The sequence below is a fragment of the Cetorhinus maximus genome, chromosome 14, assembly GCF_964194155.1.
Source record: "Cetorhinus maximus chromosome 14, sCetMax3.hap1.1, whole genome shotgun sequence".
Classification (NCBI taxonomy): Eukaryota; Metazoa; Chordata; class Chondrichthyes; order Lamniformes; family Cetorhinidae; genus Cetorhinus; species Cetorhinus maximus.
Genome location: NC_135892.1, coordinates 18018933 through 18044957, shown reverse-complemented (window position 1 = coordinate 18044957; position 26025 = coordinate 18018933). Strand labels below are relative to the sequence as shown.

General features: G+C 45.7%; 1 protein-coding gene across 1 annotated transcript in view; it reads left to right on the top strand.

Annotated features, from left to right (window-relative positions):
• Window positions 1–2284: 2284 nt before the first annotated feature.
• The window catches only part of esr1 (estrogen receptor 1), a 249542-nt gene continuing 225801 nt past the window's right edge, over window positions 2285–26025 (top strand). The window contains exons 1-2 of the mRNA XM_078556590.1: window positions 2285–2727; window positions 12051–12250. Of these exons, the coding sequence (XP_078412716.1) occupies window positions 2285–2727; window positions 12051–12250 (643 nt within the window). The remainder of the gene's footprint in view (window positions 2728–12050; window positions 12251–26025) is intronic.

Sequence of the window (26025 nt, the reverse complement as noted above, 5' to 3'; positions counted from 1 at the left end):
CGCTGATCTACAATGGCTCCTAATCTGGCAATGACTCAATTTTAAAATTCTCATCCTAGCCTTGCCCCTCCCTAGCTCTGCAATCTCCTCCAATTCTACGATCCTCCGTGATCTCTGCGCTCCTCCAATCCTGGCTTCTTGCACATCCCCGATTTCATTTGCTCCACCATTGGCATACTTGCTTAGGCCCTAAACCATTTCCTCCCTAAATCTTTCCACCTCTCTACTTCTCTCCCTTCTCCTTGAAGACACTCCTAAAAACCCTCTCTTTGTGCATGATTTTGGTCACCTGTTCAAATTTCCCTTGCTGTCAAATTTTGCCATGAGAACACTCCTATGACGTGCCTGGAGATGACTTATTACATCAAAGGTGCCATATCAGCACAAGCTGTTGGCGTTTCTTGTTGAGGGTCAAATTTACCAAACCAAGTCTCCTTGCCACCCTCCCCCTTCCGCTTGCCAGCTTAGGTGCTGTTTGCTTTTCTAAATTCTTTCATGGGATGTGGGTGTCGCTGGCAAGTCCAACATTTGTTGCCCATTCCTAATTGCCCTTGAACTGAATGTTTTGCTCGGCTATTTCAGAGGGAAGTTAAGAGTCGACCACATTGCTGTGGGTCTGGAGTCACTTGTAGGCCAGACCAGCTAAGGATGGCAGATTTCCTTCTCTGAAGGTCATAGTGAACCAGATGGGTTTTTTAGACAACAAAAATGATAATTTCATGCTCACCGTTTCTCAAACCAGCTGCATACTCCAGCTGCCATGATGGGATTTGAACCTGGGTCCCCAGAGCAGTAGCCTGGTGCCAATGGATTACTAGCCCAGTGACATTACCAGTGTGCCACCATCTCCCATTATTTTGCACCTATTAATATTAATGGATGGAAAAGGACTTTCAGTGTCTGGACAGGCATGTCCTGTGGATGAGAGCAGATTTTGTAAAGATCGGCCCCATAACCTTATCATTAAAAAAAGCTTCTTTTTGGACTTTTGCCTTTCACCCTCGCTCCTCCACCTCATGCCTCCACCTCAGAGTGGCAGCCCCTGTAATGAACCTACCCGACACAAGGGGTGGGAAAACGGCCCCGTTTGAACACAAGTGTTTTGATGTCTGGCAGCAGAGTATCTTACAAAAGATCCCTCTTAAATGAAGTTTGGTAAAGGTGGGCCTTTCATTGCCAAGGTCTGCGCTGGTGGGACACCAGCTGGTTGTCAGTGTGGCTGGGGGTTTAAAGTCTAGCCACGCCTCTTTGCAACTGATTTTTTTTTTCTCTCGTTGATTTATTGACACTTTCCTCATTACTAATAAATTATCCTTTGAAAGCCCAGCCACTTTAAGACCTAACCAGACGTTACACATGAAAGGAAACAATTCACAGCAACGGTGCAGTGTCGCGGAGAAAGACTCAGGTATATAGGTCTGAGCAAGGGGAAGGGCTCAGGGAGAAGCTTTGAAAACTGTTCGACACTTTATTAACACGTTGTCCCAGATTGTTCCGATCTGCCACAGGCTTATGCTGAAAGGATTCGCCTTTTAATTAGTTCAAGCTCTCAGTAGGACTTGAGCTCGAAGCTTAGAGGAAGTGCTCAGAACGTGTGGGGTTGCCTGTGAGAAGGAGGCAGACGGGGTGGAGAAATTTAAGGGAGACCAGAATGGGTGTGTGAGCGAGCGGGCATTTGAGCGGGATTAGTTCTTGGGACCGTGACACCTTTCCTGGTTTTGCACTTTTCCAGTGAACAGCTTTGCAGGTGAGGGGGTGGGGTGGGGGGGGTGGGGGGTGGTTGCCAGAGCAGAAAACCGCAGGAATTTTTCTTGCTCCTTACTGCACAGAAGCGCAGAAAGACGCGCATGTGAAAGAGTCTTTAATGTTTGGTGAAACATTGATTCAGTGTCACTTTAACAGTGTGTCTGCCTGCAGTGAAACATAAAACTAGTGCCAATGTAAAACTGCCTTTTTCTGGCTTGCTGCCAACACCTTTGTACTGCTTATTAGTTCAGATGTGAAAGACTTGGTCTGAAGTTTGATTCTGTTCCTCTCTCCCTGCACTCTCTCACTTGTATCCTCCTCCTCTTCACGCAGAGGAGCAGATCAGTCGGAGTGTTTGTGGAGCGCTGTCATCAGTAGTGAGCGCTGTAATACTCGTCCTCCCCTGACTGTGCGGTTTTCTCTCACTCTAGGTTGGTCAATTGATATGAAGTGCGATCCTACAGGCGACAGTGTCATACTGTGACACTGAGAGCTGCGTTGGATTTTGTTTGTCTCTCCCCTTCTCTGGATGCTGGTCATGGCAATCCCACTCCCTCACAAATCACCTGCAATTGCTCTGCTGCAGAAGATTCAGGCTAGCGATTTGGACACTTTTGGCAGGCAAACTCTACAGTTACCTATAAGTGGCGATGGACCTCTGAATGAAATCTATGTGGAAAAAAATCGAGCAGGAGCAATGAACTACCCAGAAGGTGGCTACGAGTTTGCTGCTGCAGCTACCTTGTACAACCCAGCTGGCCTTGGTTATGCAGCTTCCACTGACTCACATGGCTCCGGCAACATTGGAGGTCTTCACTCCCTCAACAGCATGTCTCCGAGCCCACTGGTCTTTTTACAGACCGCGCCCCAGCTCTCATCCTTCGTTGCCCATGGACAACAGGTCCCCTATTACGTGGAAAACGAGCAGAGCAGCTGCAGCAGTTTTGGGCTGCGAGAGGCTCCCCCTTCCACCTTTTACAGGTAAGGAGACTACTTTCTCTGTTGCCCTTACAGCTTATAGAATGGGTGTGGGGTGGGGGGGCTGGTAAATGGCAGAACTTTTAAGCCGACCCCCTTGAATATTGTACCCTTACCCCAAAGTCTGCTGCGCGCCCAGGAGTGATCCTGAAATAATTATATTTGGACATGACACTCACTTCATTTCCCGTGCAACGCGTGATGTCGGCTGAGATTTTATGGGGTGCATCTCACTTCACTCGACTCCTGCCAAGTTTTGTTTGGGCTGCGCACTTTCCCCCTACACCGAGTGAATCTGACTGACGGGTGGCTTCAGCTTTGGGTGTGCCCTGGATTTTACGGCAGGGATCTCTGAAGTTGTTTGCAACATAGCGACAGTTGCTGGAATTTGGGTCCGACCTGAATTGTACAGAAGTTGCACTGCAGTCGAAAATGTGTTAGCACAACTAGAACCTCCGAATAGCTGAACTTTAGGTTGGAGTTTCGAGGTGATGTTAACAAGACTGGATCAGCCAGAGGAAGCAGAACATTCAATCAGCTTTGGGCTTATCAGGTTCCTTGACAAAATAGACGCAATACCTTTAGCCCTCAGAGAGGAGAAAAGAAAATCGTTGGGGCATTTTCCACTGTTTTGTATTCCTTACACTACCATTGCTACCAATCAAATAGTGAGTGTAATTGTGTAGTTCAGCCTGCCCCCACACATTGAAATTTAATGCAGTTGGTGCCTTAAATTGCCCTGAATTAAAATTAATCCAGACGAGTAACCTCAGATCACAAATAAAATTCGCCACGGCCCCAAATGTAGAGAGATACACAGCAGACACATTCTGTGATGTAGGGGGTTTGTAGTGAGTGATAAACCTTGGGAGGAAAACCCTTTCGTTCTCTGACATTCTCCCGTGTGTTGGTGTAAAATGGTTGCAAATTCACTCTGTGCCATTAGGCAATAATACCATTGATAATTTGACATGTCCTGAACATAACTTCCTTAACAGCACTCAGGAGTTTAAAGCATAACAGAGTTTCTAAGCACTTTGTGCCAATCAAGGAACCACATTAAAGAAATGTACACGGGGTCTGGTAGAAGAAGGAAAGAATTCAGACCCACTGGCCCCTACATAAATGACAGCAAGAGGTGATTTGTAGCCCAAGTATATTAGACACAGGTTTTTCTATAATTGCTATTTCTCGCAACAAGTTCAGGCAAGCTTCCTTTTACACTCACTCGGACCACAGTCGTGTTTCGTTTTGATTGTGCAATCAATAGTTTGGATACCAATCCTGTGAACAACACGAGGTCAAATGTGCATTTTTTTTCTTTAAAAAATAACTCTGTGGCATGAAGAGGTTTGATAAAGTAGAAAAGGGAGAAACTATTTCCACTGGCAGGAGGGTTGGTAATCAGAGGACACAGCTTGAATGTAACTGGCAATAGAACCAGAGGGGAGATGAGAAATATTTTGTTGCGCAGTTATGGCCTGGAATGCGCTGCCTGAAAGGTTGCTGGTAGCAGATCCAAAAGGGACTCACAAAAGGGAATTGGATAAAACATAAGACGGAAAACATTGCAGGAATATGGGGAAAGAGCAAAGTTTGTGATGGGGAACTCATTGGATAGTTCTTTCAAAGAGCCGGCACACGTACAATGGCCCGAATAGCCTCCCACTGTGTTATGAGTTTCGATGATTCATCTGTGTGACTGGGCTGTTTCAGGTTTGGCGCAGCGAGATCACCTGCCTATTGTGGGAGCGGTAATGGTTGCATTGCATCTCATTCTTTGTTAGCCTTTGTCTAGACTTAGGGGTGTGGGGTGGAAATTCCCTGCTCTACCTGGGCAGGGAGAGAGCAAATTCCCTGGGAAGTACAAAAGAAGCCGCGACCAAGGAGCTTGTAGCAATAGCCCGAGCAATATATAAAGGCAATGGATAAAGGTTGAGCAATAGATTGTCTGTGAATATTTCGGAGGGCCCAGCAGGTTCTGTATGTTGGATCAGTGGAAATGCTGCTGTAACACGATCATTTATTTACATTTATTCTCCTTTTACCACTCTCCTCACTCTGACTGCTATCCCGTGGAGTTTGAGCTTTTTATTAAGGAACTCCCTCCTCCACTGCTGCCTCCTCGCCAGCCCTTCCAACAGTGAGCTGGGTGAGCCCCAAGTAGACCACTCCTATCGCGGTTCCTTCTGTTCCTGTTAAAGGACGCATGGCCTGTGCGCTGTGCTTCCCCAGGAGCCCACACCTCCCGGTCAGGAACCGCACACACAGGGCTGCATGCAGCCCCTCAGCCAGCCCAGCTGTAGTCGTCGGAGGCCAGTACCATGAGCCTGCTCAGGCCCCCCTCGCCGCTCCCTGTTGGCTCAATTGCTTAATGAAGCCGAGTGGGTGCTCCCAGACTTGATCCCTGACCCATGCTGATCTCGGGCCAGGGATAGAAGTATGTGGGGAGGGGGGTGCGGTAGATATATTACAAAGCCCCTGGACTGCGGGTGGAGGAAGGGAGGAAATCAACTAAATCACCATCTCCCGATCACTATCCAACTGCTCCTGTTGGGGACAATTATGCGTGAAGATGAGGTGGGAACTAGAGCAGGCTTGGTGGTGATGCCCTGGCAGGGTCATTAGTGTGGCAGCACTTCCTATCTCAGCCCATGCATGAAAAATGGGTTCTTGACCAAGGTACTGGGTGGCACGTGACACTTCCACAGCCATTGGGCACATTTTCCAATGGCAATCTCCGGATGCAGAGCCAGGCCCACTGGGAGCGGGAGCCTGTATTAGGAATGGGGCTCAGACCAGCAAGAAGTTGACACCTTCAGGAGAGGAGAGCAAATTGGCAAGAAGAAAAATAAACCCTTTTACAAGTAACCTCGGTAAAAATAAATAAGGCTGCCAGCATCCAATGTCTAACTTCGGTAAGATGTCAGAATTGACATGGATAAAAATTGATCAGAAAATATTTTGAGAATGAGGCCCAGGATTAGTTTGGTGATCACTGGATCAGAAAACACATATTTCAATGTACTTTAAAATGAGGAGTTTGAAGGAAACATTCCACCTGAAAATTTGGAATCGTAGAATGTTCTAGCACACAAACCAGCCATTTGGCCCAACAACATTGTGCTTTTGTCCACATGAACCACCCAGTCTAATCCTACTCACCTACTCAGTCCCAAAGCCTTTAACACCCCACCCAGTCTAGTCCTATTCACCCACTCAGTCCCAAGCCCTTTAACATCCCACTCAGTCTAATCCCATGTTTACTCACTCCCCAAACCCTTTAATATTCACCAACTCTAATCCCCTGCCTGCTAACTCGCCAAACCCTTTAATATCCCACCCACTCTAATCCCCTGCCTGCTTGCTTCCCAAACCCTTTCGTATCCCATCTAATCTAATCTCTCTATTGCTTAACCCTCATGTACTTTAATATCTCCTCCAGAGTAATCTCACTTTTCTGCTCACTCTCAATACCCTTTATTATCCCACTCAGTCTAATTCCACTGGTCTTCTCATTCCCTGTACACTTTTATATCTCATCCAGTCTAATTGCACTCCTGCTTACTTCCCATACCATTTAATACCCCATTCACTCTAACTGCACTCAATTGCTCATTCTCCATTCCATTTCATACGTATCCCACTCAGTAATAATATTAAATTGTATTAGGATTTCAATAGCAGTAATAATGCAGGGGTGAATTAATGGAATGCATTCAAAGTACTATAGCTTTCTAGATCAATGTGCCAAGGAACCAATTGGGGAACATGTTATTTTATATCTAATGTTGTGCAATGATACTGTGTTAATTAATAACATTGTAGTAAAGGAGCATCTGAGGAAGAGTGATCATAATATGATGCAATTTGATATTGAGTATGAGAGTGATTTAGTTAAACCTGTAGCTGGAGTCTTAAATCTGAACAAAGCAAACTACATAGATACGAGGAATGAGTTAGTTAACGTAGACTGGGAAACTTGATTAAAATATATCACAGTAGACAGGCAATGGCAAACATTTTAAAGAATTAATGTATAATTCACAACAAATATACATTCCCTAAAGGAATAAAAATTCCACAGGAAATCTGGTGTAACACTGACTAATAAGAGAAGTTAAGGATATTATCATATCAAAGGAAGAGGCTTATAATAGTATCAAAAAGAGCAGTCAGCCTGAGGATAGGGAGGATTTTAAAATTCAGCAAAGGATGACCATGAAATTGATAAAGCCAAAATAGGATCTGAGAGTAAACTAGTTAGAGACATAAAAACAGATTGTAATACCTCCTATAGGTATGCAAAAACGAAGAGATTTGTGAGTGTAAATGTGGGTCCCATAGAGGCAGAAACAGGAGAAATTGTAATGAGGAGTGAGGAAATGGCAGAGAAATTAAAGAAATAATTTGTACCTATATTCACAGTTGATGATACTAACAACATTCCGTATGTATTGAGAAACCAAGGGTCAAGTGAAAATCAGGAACTTAAGGATAATAGTATTAGTAAAGAAATAATGCCAGAAAAATCAATGGGACTAAGAGCTGACAAAGTCCCTAGACCTAGTAGCTTACATCCTCTGGTTTTAAAAGAGTCGATGCACTAAATTAGATCTTCCAGAATTCCCTACAATCTAGAATGGTTCCCATGGCTTGGGAGTAGGAAATGTGGCCCCACTATTCAAGAAAGGAACAAGAGAAAAAACGGAGCTATAGTTAGCCTGACATCAGCACTGTGGAAAATGCTAGAATCTGATTTGGGACAGGATAACAGGGTCCGAGTCAACATGAATTTATGAAAGGGAAATAATGTTTGACAAATCCGTTAGAGTTTTTTGAGGATGTAACTAGCAGGATGTATAAGGAGGAACCAGTGGATGTAGTGTATTTGGATTTTCATAAAGCATTCAATCATATGCCATACAAGAGGCTGCTATGTAAAATTAAGAGTCTTGGTATTGGGTAATATATTAGCATGGATTAAGGATTGGCTAATGAACAGAAATAGCTCCAAGCCACAACATGCATATAGGAGAGTATATTGTCACATCAACTTAGGCTCCTTGGCGAGGTGGGGTTAGTTGGCTCAGATGGCTGGACAGCCGGCATGGATCTGAATGGTGCTAACAGCACAGAGTTCATTCCATCTGGGGTGGGTTCGGGATCTGGCTCCTTGCCCTACCCTTGGTGGCAGTTGTGGCGCTGTGGGTCAGGCCTTCATTTGGTCAGAGAACTGAAGAAGAATAATGGACAGAAAACAAAGTAGGAATGAACAGGTCATTTTCAGGTTGGTGGGTTGCAAGGATCAGTGCTTGGACCTCAACTATTTGTAATCTTGTAATCTGTAATTTGTAATTTGTAATCTATATCAATGTCTTAGATGAAGGAACTGAGTGAATTGTACCTAAGTTTGCTGATGGTACAAAGTTAGATGGGATCGTAAGCTGTGAGGGGGATACAAGGGGGTTACAAAAGGATTTAGACAGGTTAAGTGAGTGGGTTACCTCATGTCCCATCATATTTCTCACACTACCATTACCATCAACCCAAGGGAACCTGGCTTAATGAGGAGCGTAAAAGAGGAGCAGCAGCAGGCATACCTAAAAAAGAGGTGCCAATCTGGTGAAGCTACAACACAGGATTGCGAACAGGCTAGACAGAGCTAAGTGACCCCACAAATTACAGAGCAGATCAAAGCTCTGCCGTCCTGTCACATCCAGTTTTTGAATAGTGGTGGATAATTAAAAACTGGAGGAGGAGATTAGTAACTGTGAAACTTAATTGGTAACTCACTCTCTCTCTCTGGCGGTAGGCACTGATACAGTGTAGAAGAGGTGTACCAGTGTTTTCAGGGATGGAGGAGCAATTGAGTTGGTGCTTGGAGTCTCCCCTCCCCCACAGTTATTTTTGGACCACTGGAGCCTATTCTGCTTTTCCCCCTTTCTTTTCACGCTCCCTATTCTACTTGCCTGTCTCCACTTAGCTCCTCTAGTACTCTCTCTATCTTCTATTTGTCTTTCAATTTTGTCAGGTGCCAGTGTTTGCCCCTGCACATCTCTCATCTGCCGATTAACCCACCAGCCCATTCTATTCCTTTTCCTGTGCTGAGTGTGATTCCTGCGTTTTCTGGCTTGGTTTTGGATTTTCACCATTTTCTTTTTGTTCACAACCGTTCCCTCACTGAATTATGGCAAACTTATGGTTGTGCTGGAGAGGCAGGAAGGTGGGAGTGGGGACATTTATTTGTCATTTGCCAACAAAGATTTGGAATTTTGTTTCCGGGATTTGAAAGTTAGTCGATTCTCTTTATGACTGGCATTTGGTTTTCCATCTTTTTCTGCATACCCAACGTAAAAAACAGCCCAAGAAGAATTGTTCTGTATTTGTTGACAAACATGTTTGTGATTCTTTCATGGGGCGTGGGCGCCATTGGCAAGGACAGCATTTATTGCCCATCCCTAATTACCCTGAGAAGGTTGTGGTGAGCCCTCTTCTTGAACCGCGACAGTCCATCTGGTAACTGCCAAACTACAAGGAGTAAGCATCATTATCTCCATGGAAACAGACCTCTGAGGGCAAGGTAGTCCTCTACAATGTAAATGAAGAGCTATGTAAGACAACGTTAAGCATGATCTTACTCTGCTCCATAAACGACGGCATGGGTTGGCCAATTTGGTGCATTTCTGTTGCTGATGTCAGGGCCTAAAGTGTAAAATTATCTTTATGCATAAACAAGGGCCTTTCCCCGAGTTTAGGAGATTGGAGGCTGACCTGATTAAAAGCTGTTTAAAATGATAGAAGGACTTGATAGTGTAGACGGTGAAATTATTTTCTCTGGTGGCTAACAAAGGACATAATGGTAACATTTGGAGTCAGGCCGTCAAAGGTGAAATTAAGAAGTACTGTTTCAGACAAAACATAGTGGGATTCTGGAGCTTTCTCCCCAAAAGTTATAGAGACTGGATCAATTGGAGCTTCCTAGGCTGAATAAATTGATTATTGTTGGGTAAACGTATCATGGAAAGTGAAGCAAATGTGGGTAAATGGAGTTGAAGTGCAAATCAGCCATGATCTAATTGAATAGTGGGGACATGCTGGAAAGACTAAATAGCAGCTCTCCTGTTCATTAAGATTTTAGTTATTTTGAAGCCTGTCTCTTCCAAATCGTCTCGGTTTGAAGTAAGGTGGTGAAAGCGAATAGTTTTCTAATGGTGTTCTCCTTCCTCTGACTCCTTTAAGTGTTTTAAGTTTATAACTAATACCCAATTCCCTTCATTTGCACAGTTTATTTCTATTTGGGATGTGTATAGGTAACTTATGTCTGGCGCTAAGAGACCTCAGGTAAAGAGCGGTTAGGCTTAAGCTTTGGTCCACTGCTTGCATTCAGCCTGCATTCCCTTTACTATAGCATCTATAGGATTGAATTTGCTTTTAGAGAATAGAGACTCAACTGGACATTGATAGACTAGCAGAATGGGCAGACAAGTGGCAGATGGAATTTAACACAGAGAGGTGTGAGATGATGCATTTTGGCAGAAGGGATAGGGAGAAGCAATATAAACTAAATGGCGCAATTCTAAAGAGTCTACAGAGACAGACGGAGCTCGGGGTCCATGCGTTCAGATCTTTGAAGAAGTCAAGACATATTGAGAGAGAAGTTAGCCAAGCACATGGGATCTTGGGCTTCATGAACATAGGTATTGAGTACAAAAGCAGGGAAGTTATGCTGAAACTTTATAAAGATCTGGTTAGGCCACAACTAGAGTATTGCACCCAGTTCTAGTCACCACACTTTAGGGAGGGGCGTGAAGATCCTTGAGAGGGTGTACAGGAGATTTACCGAACGGTTCCAGGGATGAGGGATGTTTTTAACAAGGTCAAGTTAGAGAAGCTGAGGTTGTTCTCCTAGGAGCAGGGGGGTTGAGGGGAGATTTGATAGAGGTGTACAAGATTTAGAAAGATAGACAAAGAAGAGCTGTTCCCATTAGATGATTGTATGAGGACTAAGATATTGGGCAAGATATGCAGGGGGATTGTGAGGAAGAATGTTTATATTAGCAAGTGGTAATCAGCCAGAAATTGAACTTGCTGCCTATGTGGATGGTGGAAGCAGAGACGGTCAATGATTTCAAAAGGAAATGCAATGGGCACATGAGGGAAATAAATGGGATAGAATGGAGAATGGGAGTGATTGGATTGCTCCACAGAGAGACGGCATGAACTTGATGAGCTGAGTGGCTTCCTTCTGTGCTGTAATGACTCTATAATTCTATAGATGGTACAACACAAATTCACTGGGATACTGTCTGGTGTGAGTAAGTGGCTTGAAAAAGTGGTTTCTCCTCAGATTACAGGGCGATGTTACAGATGTTTGATCGAATCAGACTGTCTACAGCAGTTGATGGGCCAATAACATGACACAAAGATACAAGATTAAATGTTAGAGATTTTGAACAGGGCACAGAAGAAACACCTTCACACACAGTTGTGGGGCTGTGGAATTCACTTGCAGGGTTAATGGTTGAAGCCGAAACCATATCAACATTCAAGATTATTTTGGATATGTGAAAGTAAAGGGGATGAAGAGATATGGAAACAGGGCAGGTAAAAGCTTGCATTGAGGGTAAATGCTGACATGGGTTGATTTGGCTGATTGGCCTGTTTCTGATTTGTAACCTAGGGAAGTGTTTTGATAGAGTAGATAGTGAGCAACCATTTCCACTGACAGGAGAGTTGGTAACCAGAGGGCACAGGTTTACAGAAATTGGCCAAAGAACCAAAGGTGAGATGTAGACAATTTTCTCCATGTGATGCGTTGTTATGATCTGGGCCACAATGCCTGAAAGGGTGGTGGAAGCAGATTTAATAGTAACTTTCCAAAGAGAATTGGATATAGTCTTGAACAGGAAACATTTGCAGGGCTATAGGGAAGGAGCAAGGACATAGGAGTAACTGCTTTGAAAGAGCTGGCACAGGCACAGTGGGCCAAATGGCCTCCTGTGGTGTTGTGAGAATTGCTGATAACTTTCATGCATTTCTGTGTATTAATTTTTACCCGTCTTTTAATTGATTTTGGGCAGTTTCATTGGCACCTCGCAATGCTTTGCGGCCACGGTCCCAATTTTGAATCTGTCCCAAAATCAGCCATAAATTGAACTGAAGAGGTTTAAAGCCAACTGAAGCAATGGGCGTGCACAAAGTGATCGATTCATATTGCAGCAAGCATGTTGTGTGTGAGATGGGAAAACCATTCCTGAGGCCTCGCTGTATCCCCTCGCATGCTGTGTCTCATCCTGCCCTTCCACTTTGTTGTCATTCTACAGAATTAACAATGACAGCCGACGCCAACGAGTTAACGATCATCTATCCAGCACAAGTGAGCAAAGCAGCCCATCTGCAGGCACGTTAGAATCAAGCAAGGAGACACGGTACTGTGCGGTGTGCAGTGATTACGCCTCAGGCTATCACTATGGAGTCTGGTCGTGTGAAGGCTGCAAAGCCTTTTTCAAGAGAAGCATTCAAGGTAACAGGTTGGGTATAATCTATCGGTACTACCTGGCATGGCAACAGCGGAGTGAGCAGGGCTCTTAAATGACAGCGAGTTTGTGTAATCTTACCTGTATGATTTTAGAAGTTTGTTTTGCGTGTGATAAGTCGGGATGTGTTGTATTATTTTCAAATTGCCTTGACAACAACCATAATCATAAACACTGATCAGTCATTAGCAACTCTCATTGAGATCACTCCAAAGTGTTTTCATCTAATGTTACACCGCGGTGTGACATCTCAGCCCAGCATGTCGATGCCCCATGTTTGCTAGTTGGTACGATTGATTTTAATTAACTGATTACAGGGGAGATCTTGGCTTTCAGGCTCCATTTCAGTACAAAACTCATGGAATCTGACTTTTTGAAGGAATAAAGAACAAGGTGATTTTTGAATTTCTGAATAAGTTTTCCATTGAACTTAAACTGCACAGGCAGAGTGACTGGGATAGAGTAGATGTTGAGCAGTCACTGCAGCAAAGTGTTGTGGGAGCTGATTGTGAAGAAGGATTAGTCGACGCTCAGGTCTAACCAACAACCAGTGTTGTTACTGTGTCCATAACCTCTTCGGCTGCTCAGGGTCAAGTCACGCTGCATTTGCAAAGTGCAGAAATTGCGGGGAAATATTGGGTACACTGTAAACCCACATCTATATGTCTTGCTCTGCCTGTCCTCATCAAATTATTTTGGCTTCTATACTTCGCCAAAGCCACAAATTTAAAACTCTTATCTGGTGTTTAAATCCCTCAATGGCCTCAGCCCACTTTTCTCTGTAACCTCCTCCAGCCTTCTCAGGTCACTGCATTTCTCTCTCTTTAAAAAATTCATTGATAGATTGTGGACACTGGGAAGATGGACATTTGTTGCCCAACTCTGGTTTCCCCAGGAAAAGTGGCCATGAGCCTTCTTCTTGGAAACATGAGCATCTGAAGGGAAAGTTGGAATTCTATGGGCGGAATCGTCCAGATTTGCACTAACTGCGGAAGCGGGTGGGTAAAACGACGTTTTACCCGTCGACCGCAATCGCGGGTTTACACGCCGTATCGTCCCAAAACCGCCGCATTAGTCATGCCATTCCCGGGAAACACGCCATTTTGATGGCGGCTGGACTCTTATTCGCTCGCCCGCCATCGCCTCGCTGCTTCATCAAGCCAGGCGCCATATTTAAAGTCCTGCCGCTCGCACACATCTCAGCCCTTCCAGCCCATGACTGCTGCGGGGAAGATGTCCACGAAAGGCAAAAAGACTACAGCCCCCAGGTTTAGTGACGCATCACTGGAATGCCTTTTGGACATCATGGAGGCCCACTGGATGGACAGTGGCGTGACCAGCTAGGCTTGATGGGCGGTGGCAGTGGTGATCAGTACCAATGTCGCACAGAAGAGGTTAGCCATCCAATGCAGATAGAGGATGAATGATCTCATCCATGCAGCAAGGGTATGGCAACCATCTCATCACTCTAAACTCACACACTCAAACCCATCACACACTCACTGGCATCTCACTCACTGCCAGCTCAAGGGACATCACCAGCCATTCTCACACACACATCCTCACATGTCCATCTGGCCTCCTCTCCTCTGGAGACTGCCTCCTTAGCCCTCACCCTCTTGAGGCCGCTTGCACAGATCAACATGAAGCCCCTCACACACCCTGGGATACCCTCCTTCCACAGTATGGCCCTCGTCCTGCAGCCTCTTCCCTTGCCTGAGGCCACTTTCCTGCTTTCCCCGAGCAAGCCCTAGCCCTGCAGCCATTGAAAAGCCACCCCCACCTTGTGGCTGATCTGGTAGGTAGAGACCTGCCCGTGAGCCCCCCTAAAAGTGATGTGGTGCTGTGTCGGTGAAGCCTGGCGCTGCTGACTGCTGACCGAAGCAAGGTAGGCAAACAAACCTTGAAGTCCCGAGTGAAGTGCAGCCCACCAGGTGCATGTGGGTTAAGTGCTGCTGTGAAACACATCAGTGTATTTTCCCGTCGATGTGGATGGACGATCCAGCGCGGGGGAGGGGTGGTGGGCAGGAACGATTCCAGTGGGCAGGCCTAATAATGATATGCTGATGTATTACAATGAGGTTCCTGACTCCTGGCGTCTGATGGCGGGTAATGCAGCCAGCCATTGGCGGGCTGAGCCGACGATCGCAAACTGGTTTCACGCTGTCGTGAAACTGATCGCGCCATATTGTCCGCTTGCGCCACCGAACATGCCCGACGTTGGCGGGCATGGAAAATCCTTGTCTATGGGTGGAATCTTGTGGAGGCGATGGGGGTTTCGGCTGCCGGCTGGTGAGTGATGTGAGTCCCGCGTCGCCTCCTTTTGAGAAGGACGGCTGCATCGTGCTCCACTCAGGCATTTGACAGGCCAGCAGCGGACCTCCTTGTCGCCCTGTGATCAAGGACCCTGAGGGGTGAGGTGCCACCCACCAAGAGCTGCAGGCCAATCGGAGGCCGGTGGCTCTATCGTAAGGCAGCACCAGTGGGGAGGCAGTGGCTGCTGCCGGTATGACACCCACCTGAGGCCTAGTATTGTTGCTGGATCCTAGGCCACAGGTGAGTGATGGCGGGAGGGGGCTGGATCCTAAGCAACAGCAAGGGCAGGGGTTTGCCTCTCGGTGGGCTTCCCCCTCAATGCTGAATCTTTCAGTCAGGCCGTGTGTGCCTTTGAAGGAGGGACCCCACCCGCTGAAGCCCACAAGCAGCCCTGCATGGCTTTACTTGTCGTGCTCTCCACAGGGTGAGTTCACCCGTCCGCTGCTGGGTTAATACCAGTGGCAGCACGATGAGGCCCTTAAGCGGGCATTAACTGCATTAATTGTGCACTGAAGGCCTCAATTGGTGGCGAGGCAGGAAGGCCGTTCATGAGCCTTCCCGCCACAGGCTTCATCGGGGCAGAGGTGGGGAGGTGACAGGGTCCCCAACCCTTCGCCCTCCCGCCTGATTAAACGCCCCTTGTCGCCAAACTCAACATAGGTGGGAGGCGGGGGGGAGGTGGGCACACAGGTTTCTGGCTACATTTCTGGATTTGGGGATCTGATCTATTCACTACTGAAATGTGCATCAATTAAATTAAATGAAAATGCCAAGATAAAAGCATTTTTTGAGTATTGTAAAAGCTAAACCTCACTTAGGGTAACTCGAAGAAGCATGGGAAGGAGCATTTTAGCCATGATCTAAACGAATGGCACAACAGGCTCGAAGGGCTGAACGGCCTTCTCCTGGTCCTATATTCCCATGTCAGATTCTTTGACTTCAGGCACGACCTTGTACATTTTCTGCCTCTAATCGTTCAGACAAGTTTGGTTTCTCCCCGGCGACAGGTCACCGTAACAGTGACTTATTTCCTTTGTGAACTTTCCACCCTGTGGGATGAGTTAGTTACACCGGAAGGACTCGGCGCTGAACTTCACAACTGTCCAACAGAAACGAAGGGAAATAACAGAACTTGCATTTGCATAGTGCCTTTCATGACCTCAGAGATACCCTCTGAAGCGCCTTACACCTAATGAAGAACTGTTTTGAAGCGCGGTAATGTAGGAAACACAGCGGCCAAATTGCACCCAGCAAGATCCCACAAACAGCAATGACCAGATCGCCTGTTTTAGTGGCTTTTTTTTTTAAAAGGGCGCAGGGAGAACTCCTTTGCTCTTCTTCAAGGAGTGCAATGGGATCTTACCTGGGGTCCAGGGATTCCGGGAAGTGGGACTTCCCTGGCTGAAGGGAGGGCGAAACAGCAGCTGGAGCCAGAGGGAAAGGATGGAAATTGCAAATCTGACCTGCTTTACTTGGGTCAGTGCCAAATTCGGGAATTCTTTGGCGACTGGAACAGGCACTGGGATCTTATGGTTGGCATGTAGCCGTGCTAAACCACGCAGTGCATCTACACCTCTAGTAAATCCCACCACCTGTGAATTTCCTCAATGCAGTTCCCTGAGAGTTTTGTGTTTGTTGTACAAATTTCTATGACATGCCGCAACGTGCTGTACACCAGGAAGACTGCTATTCCCTATGCAACTGTGAAACAAGGCTGCTGGTAGAGATTCCGTCTGAAGGGCAGCGAGTGGGTGACTTAAAAGTACAGGCCGCACACGCTACTTCAATAGGCTGAAGTTTGTTTGCCTGATTCTAATGTTTCAGGATTAACTGATGTAACGTCTCGGCTAACAACGTGGAGCCCATTGTTCCAGTTGGAATTTACTTCACGCAACACTGAAGGAGTAATGGGATTGATTTGTTCATGGCAGTGCAGTCGCTGTTGTTAGTGGAGATGAGATAGCTTGTCTGACCTTGATGTGGGAGAGAACAGTTTGTGTGCTGGATGAGTTTCTGCCGGGGAAGCCAGTAAAAGTGAACTATAAAGGCACTTTAATGAGACAATTTTAATGCAAAAAAAAAAGGAGAGGCCAGAAAAGCTGTTGCTGTACTATGTATAGTTTGTGCCGATTTAGGATATTCTTTGAACTGATTATGATAGGCCTCCTTTCAAAGAAATTAACTTATTTGTATATATGTGGTGGCCATTTTTTTTTGTAGAGAGTAGTTTTGGACCTATTTTAAAATCTCCCTTCTAGCACAGTCTCACACTCAACCATCACCCCACTCCACTGCACTCATGCCGAGCTGCACTGTCTCCATGTCCCGAAGTGAATTGAATCTGAAATCCTTCGACTTGTCTTTAAACCCCCTCCACGGCCTCACCCCTGCTGCCTCCTCCAGTCTGACTCCCCGTCCCCGATCCCTCTGCCTCTTCTGACTAGGACACTCCCTTCTGGCCCACCCCACCGCCCCCCCCCACCACCTCCCCTCCACTATTGGCAAAGTTTTAAGTGGCCTCCAGCCCCTACGCTCTGGAAATTCCTCCCTGAACATTTCTCCTGTCCCCCATAAACCCTTTTCAAACTCCCATCTTCCTGATCAAACTTTCAGTCAGCTCTCTTGCTGTGTCTCTTTGCCTGATTCTTCATTCCTTTTGACTTCCTTTTTTTTAAATGTCTCTCCTCCACCTCGGGATGCTTTCCCCCATTAAAGGCGTTATGTTTCATTCCATATATATCTGTCGATTGTATCAGTTTAAACGTTTTAGCTACATTTTAAAAGACTGTGTTCCAGTCCTTTTTTTATGTAAAAAAAGCAAACTTAGTGAATGATTTGCTTTTGACTGCACTGAACTTTCTTTTGAAAGCAGGCCTGTTCAAACCCCCACTATCTACACTCCATCCTCATTAAAACACCAAAAGGACCAATTCAAGAGGTTGTGCTCCCTGGCTAACACAGAGCTGGGCTAGGCTGGAGCAGGGGGCACAGAAAGGGCTGTTGAGGAACAGCTTGCAATTAATACTATCTCATATCCCAAGCGTTTCATAACTGATAAATAAGTCTCTGTTGTTCTGAGGGCAAGCACAGCAGTTAATTTGAACAGAGCAACAACAACTAGTTGCTATTATATAGCCCCTCTAGTGCAGTAAGATGCTTCACATGAGTGTTTGCAGACAAAGAAATTGACACTGAGCCACATTGGGAGATTTTAGGATAGCAGGTAGGCTTTAAGGAGCATTTGAAGGAGAGGTTGGGAGAGGCGGAGAGACTTAGGGAGGGGATGCCAGAGCTCAGGGCCTAGGTGGCCGAAGGTGCAGCCACCAATGGTGGTGTGAGGGAAATTGCCGCTGTACAAGAGGCCAGAATTAGAGGAACTGCAGAGTTCCCAGGGGGTTGTAGGGCTGGAGAGGAAGTTATAGAGATTTAGAGGGCATTGGATACAAAAAGGCCTTGCTGGACTGAGAGCCAAAGCACAGTGAGGATGGGTGAACTGGATGGTGCACAGTAAGATATAGGCAGCAGAGCTTTGGGTGCAAAGCTCCACAAACAGGTACTGAGATAATTTATCAGTTAATCTGATTGTAGTGGAGTTGGCTGACGGAAGAATGTCGGTCAGGAGAATTCCCTGCTTCTGAAGTAGTGCCACAGAGGTAGGGCTATTCGTTGATGATTCCACAGTGCTCAGCTCCATTCTCAATTCCTCAGATATTGAAGTAGTCCATATTCACTGCAGCAAAACCTGGACAACATCCAGGCTTGGGCTGATAAGTGGTAAGTAATATTTGTGCCACACTAGTGCCACGCAATGCCCATCTCCAACAAGGGAGCATCTAACCATCTCCCTTTAACAGTCGATAGAATGACCATTGTTGAATCCCCACCATCGACATCCTGGAGTCACCAGAATCTCGCAACTGGGCCAGCCACATAAATACTGTGGCTACAAGAGCAGGTTAGAGGCTGGGGATTCTGTAGTGAGTGATTCACCTCTTAACACCCCAAAGCCTGCCCTCCATCTACAAGGCACAAGCCAGGAGTGTGATGGAATACTCTCCACTTGCCTGGATGGGTGCAGCTGCAAAAGCACTCAAGAAGCTCGACGGCACCCAGGATAAAGTGGTGTTATTATTGACTGTTGAATGTTCTTTGCCTTTCTCAAAAAGGCTACCAAAATGTAACTTTGCAATATACAGTTCAGCGAAGAAACAATATATGTTTGCAGAAGGAAAGTCAGCATGAACCAGTCTAATTTAGTAATGTAACAAGGTGATAGATTGGAAAGTATATGCAACATCATCCAATGTTGTCCATCATCATGGTTGTGTCGTGGTCATGTCACTGGCCTAGTAATCCAGAGGCCCAGGCTAATGCTCTGGGGACATGGATTTGAATCCCACTATGGCAGCTGGTGGAATTTGAATTCAGTTAATAAAATCTGGAATATAAAGCTAGCCTCAGTTATAGTGACCATGAAGTTATCAATTGTTGTAGAAACCCATCTGATTCACTAATGCCCCTTTAGGGAAGGAAATCTGCCATCCTTACCTGGTCTAGACTACATGCGACTCCAGCCCCACAGTAATGTGGTTAACTCTTAGCTGCCCTCTGAAATGGCCTAGCAAGCCACTGAGTTCAAGGGCGATTAGGGATGGGCAATAAATGCTGGCCTTGCCGGTGAGCCCCACATCCTATGAAAGAATAAATTAAAACAAAATGATCCACATACATGTAGCACCGTGAAGTACAATCATTGACAACATAAATTATTGTTCAATTTCCTCTCACAGTCACTCTGCTCTGCAATTTCGTCACCTTTTTATGTTGTGAAGAGATTAGGGAGACCTTGTGAACGAACCCTGTGTGGAGAATACATTTTGTGATCCCACTCTATCAGTGTCAAGATAGGCAGTGAGTAGCTGGCTTAGCTGAGCCTCTGCTCTTTGATTTGATTTTCTCTCCATGTAGCTTGGGTCGGTGGACATCATTATGCAGCTGTTCAAAAGCAGAAGTTCATCGTAGCCATGACATAGAGGCTTCGCTAAAATAGAAGGCAGTTTGTGAACTAGTAGCACAAGGCCATTCATTATCCAGTGGTCATGGGCATAATGCCTTATGTACTCTCTCTATCTCAATAGCAGACTGTATCGGTAACTATCAGAATCAAGGGCAACTTGCGCTGTTAAAAGGGAAACCAGCCAAGCTCCTTCCATTGACTCTGGTATCTTTAATGCTAACAGACGAACCCTGTGTGCGATCTGCCCCTGGGCTCTGGTTGGGAGGCTGAGGGACAGCTGGAAGGCTAACCAAACAGAACAACGTCTTTCTCTTCCCATCTACAAAAAAAAAGATTTGCATTTATATATCATCTTTCTCGATCTTAGGACATTCTAAAGTGCGAATGAACTATTGCTGAAATGTAGTCACCGTTGTAATATTGGGAATGCAGCAGTCAATTTGCACACAGCAAGCTCCCATAAACAGCAATAATGACCCATTTTTAGGGAAATTGGTCGAAGGATAAACTTATAAAAGACAGCTAACATCTGCTGAAGGAAGATTCACAGATAACCGCAAATATTAAAGCTGTGTCCAGAAAGCTAAAACATAATTAGGATTTGATTTCACATACTTTTCTGATTGAGCAGCCAATCCCTATTTATCACTCTGTAAGAGGATACAAATGACACATTCCTTGTCCTTTATCTATTTCATAGTAAAGAAAGAACAAAGCTATTGGCAGATTTCACAGTAATAGCCTCTCAGCCTATAATCAGGTTTCCATGTTCCTTACTGTTCTTGTTGATTTCTCAAAATGTCTGCATCAAACATGCATTCCGTGGTAAGAGCTTAATTGTTGCTCATTTTTCCGATTAAACTTGACAGCTTTTGGTAAAAGGCACATGCTGTATCTCCAGGAGTAGATCTCTTGGGGGACTAATATCCCACCTTGTGTTTGGTGATTGACAACCTCAGGCATAGAGTCACCACGTGTCAGAAACTTGCGAACGTGTTTCATACTCAGGGAGTTATTTCTTTGAGCTCTGCTCATCCTCATTAATTTGATTATATTTATGATGAAACAATTAATGGTAGTATAATGTATCTGATGGAGAAGTAATATTAGTAGTTTGGCTTTGGTTTGAAGCAGCTTCACTTTCGTGCCAAAGTTAAGTTTGTGTAGTTAAAATTTTGTTATTTGAGCAGACCCTGACTGCAGATTCAAGCATCCTCTACACTTTTAAAGTTTTTGGGATCTGGACATCTCTAACAGGGCCAGTGTTTATTGCCTTTCTATAGCTGCCCTTGAAGGCATTAGGGAGGGTGCAGTAAAGATTCACAAGAATGGTGCTAGGGGTGAGGAGGAGCTTCAGTTACGCTGATAGATTGGGGAAGCTGGGCTGCTCTCCTTGGAGAAGAGAAGGTTAAGAGAAGATTTGCTAGAGGTGTTCAAAATTCTTAGGGGTCTGCACAGTGTAGATAGGGAGAAACTGTTTCCGTGGGCGGAAGGATCGAGAACCAGAGGACATTGATTTAAGGTGATGGCCAAAGGAGTAACGGCAATGTGAGGAAAAAGTTGTTTTACATGGAGCGGTTAGGATCTGGAATGCAGTTCCTGATAGTGTGGTGGAGGCTGATTCAACTGACGCCTTCAAAAGAGAATTTGACAATTATCTGAAGAGAAAAGAATTGCAGGGCTTCGGGGAAAACGGTCTGTATGTTTTACGTATCTTCATACTCTTTTTTTCCCCCTTGGAGAATGGTGTGGAGTGTTGGAACGATTTGCAGCCTGAATACCAGCCTGTTGAGCCACAACGTGAATGCCCCTTCCATGGCCATCGAGTTCTGATGTGGGACTTGAACTGGTCTTCCAGCTCATAGGCAGGAGTGCTACCAACTGAGCCACAAGACCAGGTGGGGAAGTGGAACTAGGTGAGTTGCTCTTGCAGAGAGCTGGCATGGACATGACAGCCCGAATGGCCTCCTTCTGTGCTGTAACCATTCTGTGTTTCTCTGAATAGGCGATGGCGGGCTTTCTTCTTGAACTGCTATAGGTTGTATGGTGAAGGTGCTCCCACAGTGCTGTTAGGTCTTGCTTCCATCCCTGCCACAACACTGAAACAGCCCTAACCTAAGCCACAAATAACATCTTCAACCACAGTGCACTAATCATCCTCATTCTTTTTGATCTTCCTTCAGTCTTTGACATAGTGAAATACGCCGCTGTCTTCCAACTCTCTCTTCCATTACCCAATTGAGCGGAATTGTCCTCAAATGGCTCAATTTGGACCTACCCAACTGTAATCAGAAAAGTTCTTGCTTTGTCTTCCCCTCCCACTCCCTTATCTCTGTTGTCTTCCAAGGATCTCTCCTTAATCCCCATCTCTTCCTCAACCACCTGCTTGTCTTTAATGACATCACCCAGAGACATGGGGTCAGCTTGCTCATTTATGCTGATAACACTCAGCTCTACCTCTACATCTCTCAATCTCTCTACGACCTCTTTGCTGTTAGACTCATTTTCCAATATCTCATCTTGGATGAGCCACAATTTCCCCCATTTAAACATTGCAAAGACTGAAAACATTGTCTTCAGTCACAGCCTCAAACTCTGTTCCTCCATTGCCTTCCCTGGCCACTGTCTGAGGCAGAACCTGACTGTTTTAGAATCTCGGTATCTTAATCAAACCTTAGACGAGCTTTCTACACCATTATTGACTCCACCAGAAAGTCTTCCTACTTTCACCTCTGTAATATTACCCAACTCCACTCCTGCCTCAGCCTATCGGCTAAAACCCTCATCAATGCTTTTGTGATGATTCCAATTCTCCCCTGCTTGACCTCCCATCTTGCCCTTATCCTAACTTACACCAAATGCCACTCACCCATCACCCTTGTCCTTGCTGACCTACATTAGCTACCAGTCCACCAGTGTTTCCAATTTGAAATTCTCATCCTTGTGTTTAAAATGCATCATGGCCTCGCCCCACCTTATCTCTGAAACCTCCTCCAGCTCTATGACCTCTCCAAACTCTCCATTGACTCTGGCCTCTTTTGTCTACAAACCATGAATGGCCATGCCTTCAGCCATCAATGTCCAATAGCCTGGAATTGCCTTCATGAATCCTTCTGTCTCTCCACTTCTCTCTCCAACTCCCGTCCTTGTCACCCACCTCTTCGGCCAAGATTTTGTTCACCTGTCCTATTTTCTGGTTCTTTGTCTTAGCAATTCCCAACTCCGCAAACCCTGGGAGAAAGTGCCCAGGATGGTTTAATTTTCATTCCCAGTTTGGAGGGTTGGAAGGGGGCAGCATTGACGGGAGTTGGGCTCGCTATCCCTGGAAAGAGTTCAGAGGCAGCCATATGGGCTAGTAGGTGCGGAGGCAAGCTCTTTGAAAGGCCAGCCTTGGTGATCTGGCACCTCAGCCCAGCTGTTTAAAAGATAAACAATAAAACAAAAAACAGCACTCACTCCTCACCCCCCCCCGCCCCCGTAACACACTCTCCATGCCCCATTCATGCCAACCCATGCCACCTCATGCCCTCATCCACTTCCCATGGCTCCTCATACCCTCCATGCCAACTTATGCCCCTCTACCCACCCCCAATGGCTCTCTCTAGCCCCATGTCCGCTTAGGGCCAACTCATGCCAACCTATGCCTCCCCACCCACCATCCTTTGCCCTTATTCCATACCAACCCATCCAGTATCCACCACGGGCAGAACTCAGGACCTATGCTGATTTGGAATAAAATAACATTCTAATTGTCTATTACGGAGTTTATTTTAAAAAAAACCACTCTCATTTATAAAAACCCATTGGCCAGGATTTTCCGGTGGTCGGGTGGGCCCAGGAGTAGTCGGGAAGCCGACCGCTGCCCTCGATCGGGCTCTGGCCGCGATTTCACGCCCGCTGCAGCATTCAGCGATGGGCGGGAGGAGCGCAAGTATGAAAGTGTGGGCACGCGTGAGGGTGCACGCATTAAAAGATCCCTGAGGCACAGAGCTGCCTCAGGGAGCTGAAGAATTTTGAAAATAAAAAGTAAAGAATTTTAAATTGTTAATCACGTGTCCCCTCACGTGACTCTGTCACACAAGCAGGGACATGTTAAAAATTAGTTTTAAATTTTTTTCGCTTTTTTTCATCACTGATCCGAACTTCATCCCCCCCCAGTGGATGAGGTTTTGCAAAAAATCCAAAGGCCGCTTGGCCTTTTTGCCTGCCTGCCAACCGTAAGGTTGGATGGGCAGCGAACAATTTCATTTAATTAGAACCTTAATGACCTTAATAGGCCTGTTAATTGTCAGCGGGTGGACTCCCGCGTGCCCCAGCTGACTGAAATATCGCACGGGTGCATGATGGTGTCAGGATGCTCACCCGACGTCATTGCGCGTCATTTTACATTCGTTCGGGTCAGGCGTTCACCCGCCTGTATGTGCAATATTTTGCCCATTCGCTACATTTACTTTCCTTCAACTACATAACCCCTTAGAAAAACAAACATTTCATTCAAGTGCTTAATCTGTTAGAAAACAAGCATTTGTATTCATAGCCCCACATCAAAGACTTTATAACCACTTGGAGCTGTCAATCAAACTGTGAACTGACAGGCACCCCACTGTGATAATGAAAGGTTGTGAATTCAGTCATGCAACATAAATCCTGTAATGATATCCCTCAGCTTAATGTAAACAGACAAAGTGAAATAGCAAGCACTGATTTTTTTTTAAACTGCAGAACATTTAAAAAAAATATTCAAAGACCAGGAGATTTAAATGCCTTGACAGCTTGACAGTTCTAAACAGCTTGACAGTTCCAATTAATTTATAATTTTACACTTTTTATATACATTCATGCCTAATTTTAACAATCCTAAAGGGCATTTGACCTCTCCCCAAAATGTCCCTAGACCTATTTAAAGGGTAGCCTGCCTCTCCAAAAGGGTAAGCAAGCTCTCCAAATAATGCCGGCAGCTTTAGACATCCCACTAATGAAAATTGGATCTATTTTAAGGTAGCTGTAATTTTTCATATTCAGCTGCCTCCATGAACCACGGATGCGCAAAATGCAACCTGCCCCTGTTCCTCATCTAGGAAATGGTGGGTGCTCGGTTCAGGCACAGGACTTCTAGAATTGGGTCTCTGGTGCCATTTTAGCCTGTCTGTCTTCACACAAACTCAGGCCCAAGTTTTTGTTGCTGTTTTTGCCAAGAAGTGCTATTTTTCGTTCATAGGATGTGGGAGAGGCTGGCAATGCCAACATTTATTGTGTATCCTTAATTGCCCTTCTTGAGAAGGTGGTGGTGGCTGCCTTCTTGAACAGGTACAGTCTGTCTGGTGAAGGCACTCCCACAGTGCTGTTAGGTAGGGAGTTCCAGGGTTTTGACCCACGTCTTCAGCACAACTGCTGGGATGTTGTCAGGGCCCATAGCCTTTGCTGTGCCTTCAGCCATTCCTTGATATGCTTGTTTTCTGAAAGACTAAGCACTTGAATGAAATGTTTGTTTTTCTAAGGGGTTATGTAGTTGAAGGAATGTAAATGTAGCGAATGGGCAAAATATTGCACTCGTGGGCGGGTGTGCGCCTGACCCGAACGAATGTAAAATGACGCGCTATGACGTCGGACAAGCAACCTGACACTATCATGCACCCATGCGATATTTCGGTTGGCTGGGGCACACGGGAGTCGTAGTCCACCCGCTGACAATTAACCGGCCTATTAAGGTAATTAAATTACCTTATCTAATTAAATGACATTTTTCGCTGCCCGTCCAACCTTACGGTTGGCAGGCAGATGAAAAGGCCAAGCGGCCTTTGGATTTTTTGTGAAACCTCATCCACAGGGATGAGGTTACCTTACCTTACCTTACCTTAAATCTATGCCCCCTGGTTATTGATCCCTCCACCAAGGGGAAATGTTCCTTCCTGTCTACCCTATCTATGCCCCTCATCATTTTATACACCTCAAACATGTTCCTGCTCAATCTCCTCTGCTCCATGGAAAATAACCCCAGTCTATCCAATCTCTCTTCATAACTAAAACTCTCCAGCCCAGGCAGCATCCCGGTAAATCTCCTCTGCACTCTCTCTAGTGCATCACATCCTTCCTATAATGCAGATTCCAGAACTGCACTCAATACTCTAACTGTGGCCTAACCAGTGTTTTATGCAGTTCCAGCATAACCTCCCTGCTCTTATATTTTATGCCTCGGCTAATAAAGGCAAGTATCCCACGTGCCTTCTTAACCACCTTATCTACCTGTCCCGTTACCTTAAGGGACCGGTGGACATGCACACCAAGGTCCTTCTGATCCTCAGTACTTCCCAGGGTCCTACCATTCATCATGTATTCCTGTGCCTTGTTTGTCCTGCCCAAGTGCACCACCTCACACTTATCCGGATTACATTCCATTTGCCACTGATCAGCCCATCTGACCAGCCCGTC